The following is a 12,872-nucleotide window of genomic DNA, read 5'->3' as shown; positions in this document are numbered from 1 at the left end:
CTGGGCGTGGGAGCCCCGCGTCCAGCCGAGTGAATGCATGCTGCAAGTACCGGTCGATCACAGGTTCTTTGAGTTTAGTTTCACCTTTTATTTCTCCCGGTGGTGGAATTCAAGTTCACCTTCTCCCTTTCCTCCTCCTCCTTCTCCTCCTCACCTTCTTATCACCACTTTCATCCTCCCCCTTCACCACTCCTCCCCCCCGCAATTGCTCCCGCCCCCACACTATCCACAACTTCCCCAGACTCCTCCCTTCCTCCCTCCGTCAACAATGGCTCTGAGCTTCAGGACCACCCGCCATGCCACTCGCCTGGTTCAGGTACGTGCCAGCAGAACATCCGAAATCCCAATCCCAATCCCAATGGGCTACAGCTAACAAATATCCAGGCCTCGCGCCCCTTCCTGTCGGCCCGCACCTATGCGACCGCCGAGCCCGACCTCAAAACCACCCTGAAGGAAGTTATCCCTGCCAAGCGGGAACTCCTAGCAAAGGTGAAAGCCCAAAGCGACGAGACCATCGGTGAAGTCAAGGTCGGCAATGTCATCGGCGGCATGCGCGGCCTCAAGGCCATGCTCTGGGAAGGCTCTGTACTCGACGCCGACGAGGGAATCCGCTTCCACGGCAAAACAATCAAGGACTGCCAGAATGAACTACCCAAGGGCACATCAGGAACTGAGATGCTCCCCGAAGCCATGTTCTGGCTCCTCCTGACCGGCCAAGTCCCCTCCACCTCCCAAGTCCGCGCCTTTTCCCGCGAACTTGCCGAAAAGTCCGAACTGCCTACCCACATCCTCGACCTGATCAAGTCCTTCCCCAAGACCATGCACCCAATGACACAGCTCTCCATTGCCGTCGCGGCACTGAACACAGAGTCCAAGTTCGCTCAGGCATATGAGAAGGGCCTGAACAAGGCTGAGTACTGGGAACCTACCTTCGACGACTGCATCTCGTTGCTGGCTAAGATTCCCCGCGTCGCGGCGCTGGTGTTCCGCCCCAACGAGATTGACCTCGTCGGTAACCAGAAGCTCGACCTGTCTCAGGATTGGGCATACAACTTTGCCGAGCTGCTCGGTAAGGGCGGAGAGAAGAATGAGGATTTCCACGATCTGCTCCGTTTGTACCTCGCCCTGCACGGCGATCACGAAGGAGGCAATGTCTCCGCCCACGCAACCCACCTCGTCGGCAGCGCCCTCAGCGACCCCTTCCTGAGTTACTCTGCCGGTCTGCTTGGTCTGGCGGGTCCACTGCACGGTCTGGCTGCGCAGGAAGTCCTCCGCTGGATTCTGGCCATGAAGGACCAAATTGGTACCAAGTTCACCGAGAGCGATGTCCGCAATTATCTCTGGGATACTCTCAAGTCTGGCCGTGTTGTGCCCGGATACGGTCACGGTGTCTTGCGCAAGCCCGATCCTCGCTTCGAGGCCCTGATGGATTTCGCTGCTACCCGCCCCGACGTCCTCGCCAACCCTGTCTTCCAGCTCGTGAAGAAGAACTCCGAGGTTGCTCCTGGTGTCCTTACCGAGCACGGAAAGGTACGTTAATACTCCACGCCGCTGGAATAGATCTTCTCGAAAGAATGAAGTAAACTAACTCACTCCGTCACAGACCAAGAACCCCCACCCCAACGTCGACGCCGTATCAGGCGTCCTCTTCCACCACTACGGCTTCCAGCAGCCTTTGTACTACACTGTCGCATTCGGCGTGAGCCGCACTCTCGGACCCCTGGTCCAACTCGTCTGGGACCGCGCCCTGGGCATGCCCATCGAGCGCCCCAAGAGCATCAACCTGCTGGGTCTTCTGAAGAAATAAGCTGTTGACTGACTCGAAGCTTCCCACCCGGGTGGCTGAAGCCGAGTGATGAAAATGACGCTAGCGAGTTCTTTGTTTTCTATTTCTCTTCTTTCTTTCGTTATGGTTCTGTCTAGACTGCTTTTTGTATTTATTGCAGTGGCCGGGTCGATCCCGGTGATGTTTCATAGACTTCAAGTCCCTTATCCAGCAATGCACTGCGACCAAGGTGGAGTGTTTCCTAGAAATACTTGCTACCAACGCTGATTTCGCTGGAAATTTCAGATTCTTGTTGTCGTAATATTTACTGCATGTAGTGGGGTGCTTCCAATGTTAAACCCAAACAACCAGGTGGCAGAAGCTGGGAATGAAGTGGTGATGCATGCGAAGAGTGCCAGTGTGCACCTAAGGCGATATTGGTGCCTTGAGGCCCCAACAACACCAGTAGAGGAGCAAGACATTGATCGCCGTGATCACGGCGACCGTAAGCATGCCAACTGTATTCGTCTGAATGTATACTGAGAGCTCCAGTGGGCATACAAATCAGCTAGCGCTTCATATTAGAATGGGGATCGCAAGGAAGTGATACGGCGAGGGCTTTGGCGCCGCGATCAGCAAGGTCTTCCTGGAAATTCTTAGGGACTCAACTACTACTTCATCAAACTATTTCGAGATCATTCAGATATATATCCCGGAACTCGTCTCACAGTAATATGACGACTTCGGGAGATGGCTGAAGGCTGACAAGTAACACAACAGCAAGTCATGTCCAACCCGATGCTTTCTAGTTACATGTAAGCCCATTTTGCTTTCGTAGAGACCACATGAAACTTGGTGACAGAACTCTAATAATACAGCATGAATATGCTGTAATACTTTGGAAAGCTTAGAGCTAGCATTGTGGTACTGGATGGTACTATATATGTGGCCGTGACGTACTATATAAAGCCACTCTGCACTGTAAGACTCCGAGTCTTCTGGATAATATCAAGCTGATAGTACTATGTTCTCATCTCTCTCTCCATTACCTACCAGTCAACTTGAAGGTAGTGGCCACCCGTCTGCCTGGCTCGCACTGGACAGGACGTGATAGGACAAACACTGGGCCAAAAAGGGCCCAAAAGTCCTAATTATGTCTATCCTCGCTCCCTCAACACAGGTTATACTAAGCCTATCTATCTCATGCATGACTATCGCAACCGCCATAATAGTCTTACGATTTTATACCTACTTTTACATTGATCTTAACAGGGATGGGTGGATTCTTACTTCGGCAACTGCTGGATGGGTATAAGCAAACCTTCCGCATTCAATATCCTACTAGTAGTATCCTATTTCGAAACATATTAGCTGACATACCTAGAAAGGCTGTCGGGTGTGCCAGTACATTGCTTTATCTATACACCATGTATAAAAGCGCCATTAATCCCACCATTTATTGGATGGTCGCAAGTGGCCAGGTTCTTCAGATAATGGGCGTTATGCTCGTCAAATTATCTATGACCTTGTACATCCTCCACCTGCAAGGTCCGGTATATGTTACTGGGAGATGGATTCTTATCTGCGCTGCTGTGATTAATGTGAGCTCAATATCTGCGTCGGCGTCAGAATCGACGTCAATCTTTTGTAAAGTCCAGGCCCAGGAATTAAGGTTTGATCTAGCTTCTCACGGCTGTTGTGGTCTCGGCACTAATTTTATTACCATCCACGCCATGCAACAACGTACGGACTATGAACGTGTCACGTTGCGGTGATTATATCATTGCCTTAGCATCCGTGTCAGCCTGTAGGTTACTATAACGCGATGCTACATTTACATATGAGCCTTGGCCATTGGCCACTCTCTGTTGCTGGAAAGCTGCTAATTGAGATAATCTCTCATAGTGGTTCCCGCTTTAACGGACATTCTACTTCTAGTATACCCAATTATAATAATGTGGAATCGCCGAATAAGCAATAAGCAGAAGATTCTAGTCTGCATACTACTCAGTCTGGGAACTATAGGTACCGTTGTCAGTATTGTGAATTATCTTCTTGTTTTCCAGCCTGCAGGTAAGCAAAATCGTTTCTACTAGGAACCCAGACCTTCTCCTATCCGGCAGCTACTGGCAGTTGCGAGTTCCCATTTCAATATATCAAAACCCGGATATATACTAGTAGCTAACAGGGCCCAAATCACATATGCAAAGCTACCATGGAAGCAACGATGCTGTTCAACGTAATGGGGTTATGGACAATCCTGATCGCTTCAAGCGCTGCCCCATTGTGGCCGCTTTTCAAGGCATGGTCTCAGAAGGCAGCCATTCAACGGATATTCTGCGCTTCGAGGAGGAAAGAACAGAGACCGGGTGCTGAAGAGGTTGAATCTGATTTCGTGGCGCGTCCTCGCGGTGCAATTACACCAACTGGAATTGGCCATGGTAATATCGAAGCATAGTCGAGGGCGATGCGGAGGCTACTGGACGCTATAGGTGGAACATGATGCGAACGAAAATCGCTTTCTGGAATGTTTGGGATCTACAACTAGATTTGAAGGCTAAAGATGATCTCGTTGCGTATGAGAAAGGACCTAGGATCCTACACGTGAGTCAGCCTATGCGGAGTAAAAGTCGGTGTAGAAAATAGGACATTCCCTACATCTTCTTGTATAGTGTTTGGGATACTTTGACCTTGCAGATTGTATGCCGTGGTGCAGCTTAAGAGAAACGGTGAGTACAACCGTGACATTTTCTACCCCTTGCATTACTTACCCTTGAGTATTTTTGACTAGATCGATAGCGCCATAAATAGCAGTCCTTTGCCACTGGAATTATGAAATTTGCAATCCAACTTTTAAATCTCCCTTGAAGGTTATCTTTCGATATTATTCCTAACCTCCGTGCAGGCAAAGAAATAGAACTCCAATATGAAGTTGTGGGATATCCTCTCTGCAGTCGTCTTTGCCACCCTTGTGGTGGCAGGCTCTGCAAAGGAAGCCAAGGATCAGGCCGCAGACACTAATGTATGAGATCAGAGACGAATTCGTTTGTTAGTTTGAACTTGAGGAATTTAAGCTGACGATATCGTACGTGGGTAGTTCGTAAGTAGTACTACTTAAACCCCTCCAACGCCACAAAAGTCTTGAAAATATAGGGCTAACTAGAATGTTGTGACTAGTGTGTAAGTGTTTAACACCCTAACTTGGTATATACTCCCGAATATAGCTGATTAAGATGGGTATGGTTAGGACGTAAGTGCTTGACTTCTTGCTTGAATACGACTTTCCAGACTAAAAGATATGGAACATGAATAGTCTGTGAGTGTTTGACCTCCTAGCTGGGATATAACTTCAGAGTATAGGGCTGACTAAATTGGGGCATGAATAGAAGGTAAGTGATATCTTCTGAAGAGATGACTTGTGAATATACTGACCAATATGGAATGAGTTTAGGGTGTAAGTACTTGACTTCTCACTGCAGAGACGTGTTAAAAATATAGGTTAACAGGAGTGATATGGGCAGATTGTGAGTGCAAAATCCCTAAATAATTGAATGGTTTAACGATACCTGGCTAACTAAGATGCAATTTAGCTCGTAAGTTATTGCTTGATCCCTCGATGAAGAGATAATTTGAGAATATAGGGCTGACTTGGATATGGTGACTACCAGTGTGTAAGTGCTTGATATCCTACTTATGGAAATCTTGCAAGGTTCGAAATGAAGAGTCAACTGATTTGTGATGAGAATAGCTTAATTACTAGCCACCTGTGAGATTAACCCTTGCTTAAAAGGTACCATGAAGAATATTTTGGTACTAACCGAACTCAGCAGAATACCCCCGTCTATATGATAAAGGTGATGCTATTGTATCAGTCAACTATATCGATGTCAGAATCGAAGGCCATACTGTGATTGATATTTACTGATCTTGTTTACTAGTACACTATCCTTCTTATTGCCTACACGGGCGGCTATGCCCGAGGAATATCAGGGAATCATTGCTTCTGGATTAGATGGGGTCCTCTACCTGTACTTGTCTTGGCTGAGGTTTTTCCTATTCAGTTAGGTTTTCCTCTACCATTACACAAATGCAAAAGCTTCTTACAGAGCAGTGACACGCAGCTTAGTAGCGTAATTCTGATGACAATCATAACTCTCCATAGCGGCAAACGACTCGGTAGTAGTGAATGACTTCAAGCAAATGTTTTATGGCCTAGATTACAACTATAATATGGGGACCTGTGAAATCGAGGCCAAAAATGATACAGCTTTTGACGCCAGAAACGGCCGCCTTTCCACCCTTAGATTTAGGAGAAGAGCCTTTCAATAATATCATGGACCTTATCGGTAGCTATCATGTCAAGTACTACACCAATCACCATAGTTCTTATTGGCTTTGTATACAGTAATGGCTTACCTGACTCATACCATCTTGGCTCCGGCTCAACTCTCTTTGAATCGTGAGAGCGGATGATACGTAATGAAATCTATCAGTCCAACGCGCACATTTCAAGTCCTTGATCAAGGCCCATGGAGAATCTTTCCAACAGAATATGAGCTGGACCTGTACTAAAGATCCTTAGAAACTAGGCTTAAACAACTATACTGGATGAAGAATACCCATAGTACTATAGTTGTGAGTACAAAAATTGCGGAGGATACCGAGTACTAGTAGTAGAGTAGAGACCCGGGAATGTTTTGTCCAGATATTTCCAGCTCTCTGAGCGTGTTTGCTGTCGTTCATTTCTGGAGACCGCCGGGCCGCTACTAGACTGTCGGAGGTAGTAGTTGAAGTTGTTCACTCTCGGAGATCCTCGACGAGACTTGGCGCAAATGCCGATATTGCTGTGGTTTGTGAGACCTCGTCGTTAGGGCGAGCCGTGACACGACAGTCGGTTTTGATAGTGGTGGTCACCTCGCCCAGCGGCGCGTCAGTTCGTCAAAAAGTGGGCAATTTTTGATGTTTGTCGAAACAGAGTGCCTTCCCTAGATGGAAAGGGCAATCTGGGTTATAGCGTGTCAGGGGGTAATGAATGTTCGCTTACCACGGCAACCTCAACCTGGATGCCTTGTGCCTCGGGCAGCAACGCCTCACCGAATAGTACTGTTACTAAGATGCTGACAACTCTTGAATGCAAATTGGAAATTAATTCGCAATACGAAGGAATTTCTCCTCCGTGAAATAGAATGGCCCCAACCTTTGTGAAAATCGCTGTACTATACCTGAGACGTAGTTCTGATGCGGCTATCCAGGGTCAATGATCGAATTTGGTATTCCTCGCCATAAATGGCATCGGAGTGGCATATACCTAGGTATCCATGGGTGAAGTATATGCAAACTTCATTTTATAGCTGATCAACCTGCCGTCGATTTATTCTGTATCTTAGTTAATTAATTTCTCTCATTCTTCCTCCATATTGTAGATCTTCCGGCTTTACTACCAGCACATGCACTCAATAGTCATGGAATATTTACGATTCTTGGTCAAATCTTGCCACAAACGCCCGGTTATCGTGCCCAGCCATCAGGTGATACACCCTACGATTTATCGCATGGATACACTACCCGGCCTCCCCCCCCGGAGCTGTTATTGGAAATCTGTGACTTGTCTCCACCTCTTGAACAGGAATCATTCATTAAGAAACAATTTTCGTATTATTCAAGCTAGTTATATCTCCTTACTACTCATAAGCCACCGAATATCAAAGCAAAATCAAGCTAGATCAAAAGCGACAAAGGAGCTTTTCGCAGTCACCAACTAATAGGCTCATCCACCTCCGTGCTTTGAGAGACACAATCAGAAATCGAATCAGTCCACCCCTGAGAAGATTCAAGATTCTCCCGAGAGGTATCGTGGTCCTTCTTCATCTTCTCATAATCCTCAGAGATAATCTTCCGAACACCATCTTCAACACATACGTCCACAATCGTTAAATGAGGGAAACTGTGCAGATGCGGCACTCGTGTACCACATTCGGAATCCAGATCATCGTCATCATGCTTTTCTTTGCCTTTCAGTTTTCCCGTGAGATATACCTCAACGACCTCGGCTAGTTGCCCCATTTGTTTGTATTTAAGGTAGGTGCCGTTTCTTAGTTGCACTAGAGATATCTCTGCCGGATCAAAGGTTTCCCGGTAGGACTCATCATAAACGACCCACATCCAGATACTATAATGACCGTATGTTTCGCCGATATCTTGTTCCATTGGACAAATTGGACAAATATCTGTCTCAGTGAATGCGGTCACTTGGATCGAATCAATATGTGCAGCTCTGAGCCCAAGGCCCTGTCGTACAGCCGTGACAACGCAATCATCGACCTGGCACAGGAAAGCATTGCCCTTGGAGACAAGCCGCGACGTGAGAGCCTCGCGTAGATGTTCTATAGCATCCATGTAGAATCTGTCTCGGGAGGTGGCTCTGGTGTCATTTTTGTATCCCTTGTAGAAATAAAGCTCAATGGTTTCGCGTTGAAAAGAACTTTGCACCGGCATGATGATCACCTAGGCGGAGTGTATTGTTGAATGGAATTGAAATCGAATCAAATACAATATGGGCAGTGGAGGAATGGGACAGAGAGAGTGGTAAAGTAAAGATGGATGCTTGGAACATGTCAGTATTCTATAAGGTTCAGTGTGCTGGGCTCTATAGCTGTCACGATGACGCCGCGGACTTAAAGTAGTTTTATTGCCATTGTTACTGTATAGAGGCGTTGATGGGCATCTACTGGGCAGGATTTTCCAAAAATACAAAAAATGAACAAAAATACCATACAGATATAAGTAAAGATAATAAAACTCCAGACCAAATTAGCAAGTAAAACTCGGAGTTCTTAAAGAGGAAAAACACTACTAGTAGAAGACACACTCTTTATATCCAAGCCTACCCTAGTATGTACTCATGTGCCACCGAACAGCAAAAGTAAGCTAGATGGCATGCGACACACAATAAAGCTCCGCCCAGTAATCAATTATCACCTGGCTCTTCGTCCGAACAGACAAGATCAGAACTAGAATCCACCTCAGCCAGTTCCTGAAGAAATCCATGACTCGTCCACATCTTCTGATACTCCTCAGAGATGCTCTTCCGATACCATCATAAAGAACAGCCACAATCTTCGAGAAAGGAAAACTAGGCAGAGACAGCGACAACGCATGTCCACCCCCGCCAACACTTGTCAAAACATCCTCATACGGTCCATTATCTTGAAGCTTTGCCTCACAGTATTTATGGACCGCAGCAGTTACCTGACGCATCTGTTCCAGTATACAACTATATTGACCACCCACAGTGGTTTGGAGGTTCGCCGGATCCAAGGCTCCTGATAGTACTCTCCATAATTAACCCGCATCCAAATACCATAATGATCCTCTGGGCTGTATGTTTCTTCCGTATGGCAATTCTTTGTCTCAGTAAATGCCGTTACTACTATAGACTCGACGTGCGCTGCGCTGTAACCAAAGCTGCGCCTGAAAAATGTGATAGAATCATCGACCTGGCATAGGAAAACGCGGCCCCTGGAGATAAGTCGTCATCTGAGACCCTCGCGCAGGAATTCAATCTCTCTCGGGTGGGGTTTTGGTATTTCTTGGAGAAGAATAGCTCGATTGTTTCGGCTTCGTAGGCATTCACTGGTATGATGACTGAGGCGGATCTGAATGGATGGGAATCGAAATACTAGTATTGAATCTGGAGAGTAATAAAAGGGAAGTTGAAGAGGTTTCAGTGCTTTTCATGTGCTGCTACTGGTACTATATAGTTGTCATAATGACGCTGCAGATTCATACTATATTGCCATTCCTACTCCGACTTTGAGAGGTTGTTACTGTATAGAGACAATGATGAGCAAAAAGAGGAACTAAGGGGGAAAGAATTAAATTGAACTGTATGGGTAAATGACCGGCTAAGAGTTAGACACATTGCATCTGAGACAAGTTCCTGCTTATATTACTAGTATATCAACTTGAAAAGAATCCCCGCCATGGAGACAATATACAGTCCAAGCAGATAACCAGGTAGCAACCAAATAACTACCCAGTGCTCAGACCTCGCCAGCACTTCCAGAAAGAAACAAGCCCTGGATCCTTCCCAGCCCCCCCCAAAATAGGTTTCCAAAGTTAGACATTTAGTCTGACTCGAGTGAGACACATGACCAGCCACAGGGTTACTTTGAGAATGCCAGCTGCGCCGTCCACGTGTAACCCTAGATTGGCGGGGATTTACCCCGCGATCTGCATTTGGTGGAGGTGTGGGGTGCATAATGCATACGGATAGAAGTGTCCAGTTATATCATGTTGGGAATTGGAGGAGTGTTGGCTACTGCTGGCTCCTGCTAGACAATTGAGGAGTTTCGCAGTTCACATGTTCATCAAGGTATTCTATTAAGTGAACTCGGGATAAATCCCCTAACTACTATGACTACAGTAATTCAAGACGGGGCGTAGTTCAAAAGGGGTATTGAATATTGACTAGTATCTCCATCCGCCCAAGGTAACGTAAAATAACGAAGCATAGAACAGGATCATAACTGATCTTATTACTCGTTCTCCCGCACGTCGATGACCGTCTTCTTGAAATCTCTGGCCGGAACCTTGCGGTTGAACAGAATATCAAGCTCACGGTAAGAGCGGTGCTTAAGCTCGGGCAGACCGAAGTAAGCAAGGACCCAGCAGACGACCGCAGTGCCGGCCCAGACATAACCGCACTTTCCAGCCAAGTTCCAGCCAGTGGTATTCAGCATCTGCGAGGCGAGGTAGATCATCGGAATCTCGGCAACGTAGTAGGCAGCGCGGCCGACACCGGTGCTCAGGGCGCGCAGACGGACGGAGGAGGTCTCGGCGATGATCGTGTACGAGATGGGTCCGAGAGAGAGGGCGTAGCCGAAGGAGATCAAGATTCCCAAGACGGCTTGGGCGTAGTTGGTGGCACTGCTCTGGGCGATGGAGGCGCAGATACCGAGGATGACGAGGAGGGTGATGTTGGTTGCAGTACCGTAGAGGTAGATGGTTCGACGACCGAACCAAGAGGTTAGGAACCAGGAGAGGATGTTGGCGACAAATTGGAGGCATGAGTTGATCAGGTTGAGTTGGAAAGCGCGGTCGGGGGAGATTCCAGCTTCTATTTGGGAGTCAGTAGGTTCGTTATCAGTCAATGGTATAGAGTGTACTCACGTTCGAAGAAGTAGGTGGCCTGGTTGGCGATCAGGTTACCGGCGAAATTCTGCGACGCATACATCAAACAGGTAATTATGGTTCGGCGCAGATCAGTACCCTTCAGCAGGTCAAGCAGAGTAGGGGTGCCACTCGTATTAGCCTCGATTTCAACGGTACGCTCAATCATGGCAAGGCTGCGCTGAGCATCGGCGGGATCCTTGGTACCAAGACGCTTGATGGAACGGAGGGCTTCCTCCTTGCGGCCGCGGCGAATAAGCCACCATGGCGATTCAGGTGCAAACCAGACAAGAATCATAAGAGGGGTCTAAATAATTAGTCTCATGTCTACAATGCAGGCGAAAAGGAGCATGGACGGATAGAACTCACAGGGAAGATCCACTGTAAAGCCAGGGGAATACGCCAGGACCACTCGTCGGTACCCTTGTTGAACCCGTATGTAGCACCGGCAACAATGATGGAGCCGATCGACCAACTCATCTGCAGAGTGGCGGTACAGGCACCACGCAGAGAGATGGGGACAATCTCAGAGGCATAGGCAGGGGAGTTGGCAATGAAGAAGCCCCATGGAACACCCTCCAGGGCTTGACCAACAGTCAAGAGAGTAAGCGAATTGGCCTAAAAAATAAGAAAAAAAGGGTCTCGGGTTAGCGGGGATAAGCTTCGAGGCTAAAAGGAGTGGACGACTCACAAAGAAGGAAATGAAAATGGTGGCGTTCATAAGCACCAAGGCAAACAGAGTGGTATATCGGTATCCCAGCTTGTTTGTCACCGGACCAGCCAGGAACACACCGACGAAAGCACCACATTGGCCAGCCTGGAAGAGGGCACTCTGCCAGCGAGTCGGGATGACCCACCCACCCTTGCCATCGGGGACACCATAATGTTTCTGAAAGGAGGGGAGGGCAACAAAGTTACCGTTCAAGAACATATCGAAGGATTCCATGACCTATGATTGGGGGGAAACACGAGATCAGCTGGGGATTCGCACGGATGGGGGCCAGAATGGCGCATCGCAGTGCATCGTAGCGTAGCGCATTGAAATGCGGGGGGAAACTCACAATGGTGAAGCACATCATGAAAGCCCAAAAACAAGCCCAGGGATGTTTCTTGGCAGCCTCCCAAGTGCCCATCGAATGCTCGGCATTCTCACCTTCAAAGGCATCATTCATGAGTTCGGGGTTGTGGAGGACTTCATCCTGGTGGACCTCGACCTTTTCCACCTTGGCGTGATCTTCATGGTCAGTAGTACCATGTAGCTCCGAAGAGCCCTTGGTATCGGACATTGCGAGAGTACCCTATCACGAAAGGAAGAGGGGGGGGATCTCTGCGAAGGAGGTAGCAGAGAAAAGGAGGAGTGAAGTCGGAAGAGAAGAGAAGAGAGAAGAGTGCGGGGAGGAAGAAAGAAAGAAGGCGGGCCTTATTTGAAGGAAGGAACTTTTCCACTTCACAACCATCGTGGATTCGCATCTCAAATGACACCCTGCACTCCCAGACCAATCACATCAAATCAAATCACTTGCATCGGTCCAGGATTTACCTACAGAGTACGCCTTAGCCCGATTAAGATTCATTCCCCATCCGGTTGCTACAGGGGTAAGCTTGTGCCGCCTGACCCAGAGCCACAGCCGAAGCCCCAGGGCTTCTCTACTATACGATCCAATTACATTCAGCCGAGACGTTTCCAGCTAAGCTTGTCCAAGCAACCGATCGTTTCCTTTGACAGTCACGCCATCCCCGTGGTTGGTGGAATCTGAGCGGGGTGACTCTCCCATACGAAGCTATCCCCTTTCCGGGATGTGACCAACGCCTCATGGGACCGGACATGGTCCTCCAGGCGCCACGGTTGTGTGCCGAGAAGGCTAACGGAGTGTTACCGAGTACTAACTATCAGACCACGACGATAGAGTGCGATATGTGTACGGAGTGAATGCGT

The 12,872-nt window shown here is 48.0% G+C and overlaps 4 protein-coding genes across 4 annotated transcripts; 2 read left to right on the top strand and 2 right to left on the bottom strand.

Annotated features, from left to right (window-relative positions):
* Window positions 1–268: 268 nt before the first annotated feature.
* mcsA (putative citrate synthase Cit1) lies at window positions 269–1,807 on the top strand (the record flags this gene model as incomplete). The annotated part of the gene is made up of 3 exons (XM_057266757.1): window positions 269–316; window positions 385–1,530; window positions 1,604–1,807. The coding sequence occupies 3 exons, from the start codon at window positions 269–271 to the stop codon at window positions 1,805–1,807; spliced, it is 1,398 nt and encodes a 465-aa protein (XP_057120958.1).
* Window positions 1,808–3,980: 2,173 nt separating this feature from the next.
* N7481_007537 (uncharacterized protein) lies at window positions 3,981–4,223 on the top strand (the record flags this gene model as incomplete). The annotated part of the gene is made up of 1 exon (XM_057266756.1): window positions 3,981–4,223. The coding sequence occupies one exon, from the start codon at window positions 3,981–3,983 to the stop codon at window positions 4,221–4,223; it is 243 nt and encodes an 80-aa protein (XP_057120957.1).
* A 3,293-nt stretch (window positions 4,224–7,516) lies between these two features.
* N7481_007536 (uncharacterized protein) lies at window positions 7,517–8,161 on the bottom strand (the record flags this gene model as incomplete). The annotated part of the gene is made up of 1 exon (XM_057266755.1): window positions 7,517–8,161. The coding sequence occupies one exon, from the start codon at window positions 8,159–8,161 to the stop codon at window positions 7,517–7,519; it is 645 nt and encodes a 214-aa protein (XP_057120956.1).
* A 2,141-nt stretch (window positions 8,162–10,302) lies between these two features.
* Window positions 10,303–12,222, bottom strand: N7481_007535 (sugar porter family MFS transporter; the record flags this gene model as incomplete). Its single annotated transcript, XM_057266754.1, has 5 exons — window positions 10,303–10,883; window positions 10,937–11,243; window positions 11,306–11,554; window positions 11,628–11,885; window positions 11,998–12,222. 5 exons carry the CDS (start codon window positions 12,220–12,222, stop codon window positions 10,303–10,305), a joined length of 1,620 nt encoding a protein of 539 aa, XP_057120955.1.
* Window positions 12,223–12,872: the final 650 nt, after the last annotated feature.

The sequence above is a fragment of the Penicillium waksmanii genome, assembly GCF_028829765.1.
Source record: "Penicillium waksmanii strain IBT 27052 chromosome Unknown utg000007l:1.0-4314555.0:1.0-4317578.0, whole genome shotgun sequence".
Lineage (NCBI taxonomy): Eukaryota > Fungi > Ascomycota > Eurotiomycetes > Eurotiales > Aspergillaceae > Penicillium > Penicillium waksmanii.
The sequence above is the reverse complement of the archived record's forward strand: the minus strand, read 5'-3'. Positions and strand labels throughout refer to the sequence as shown.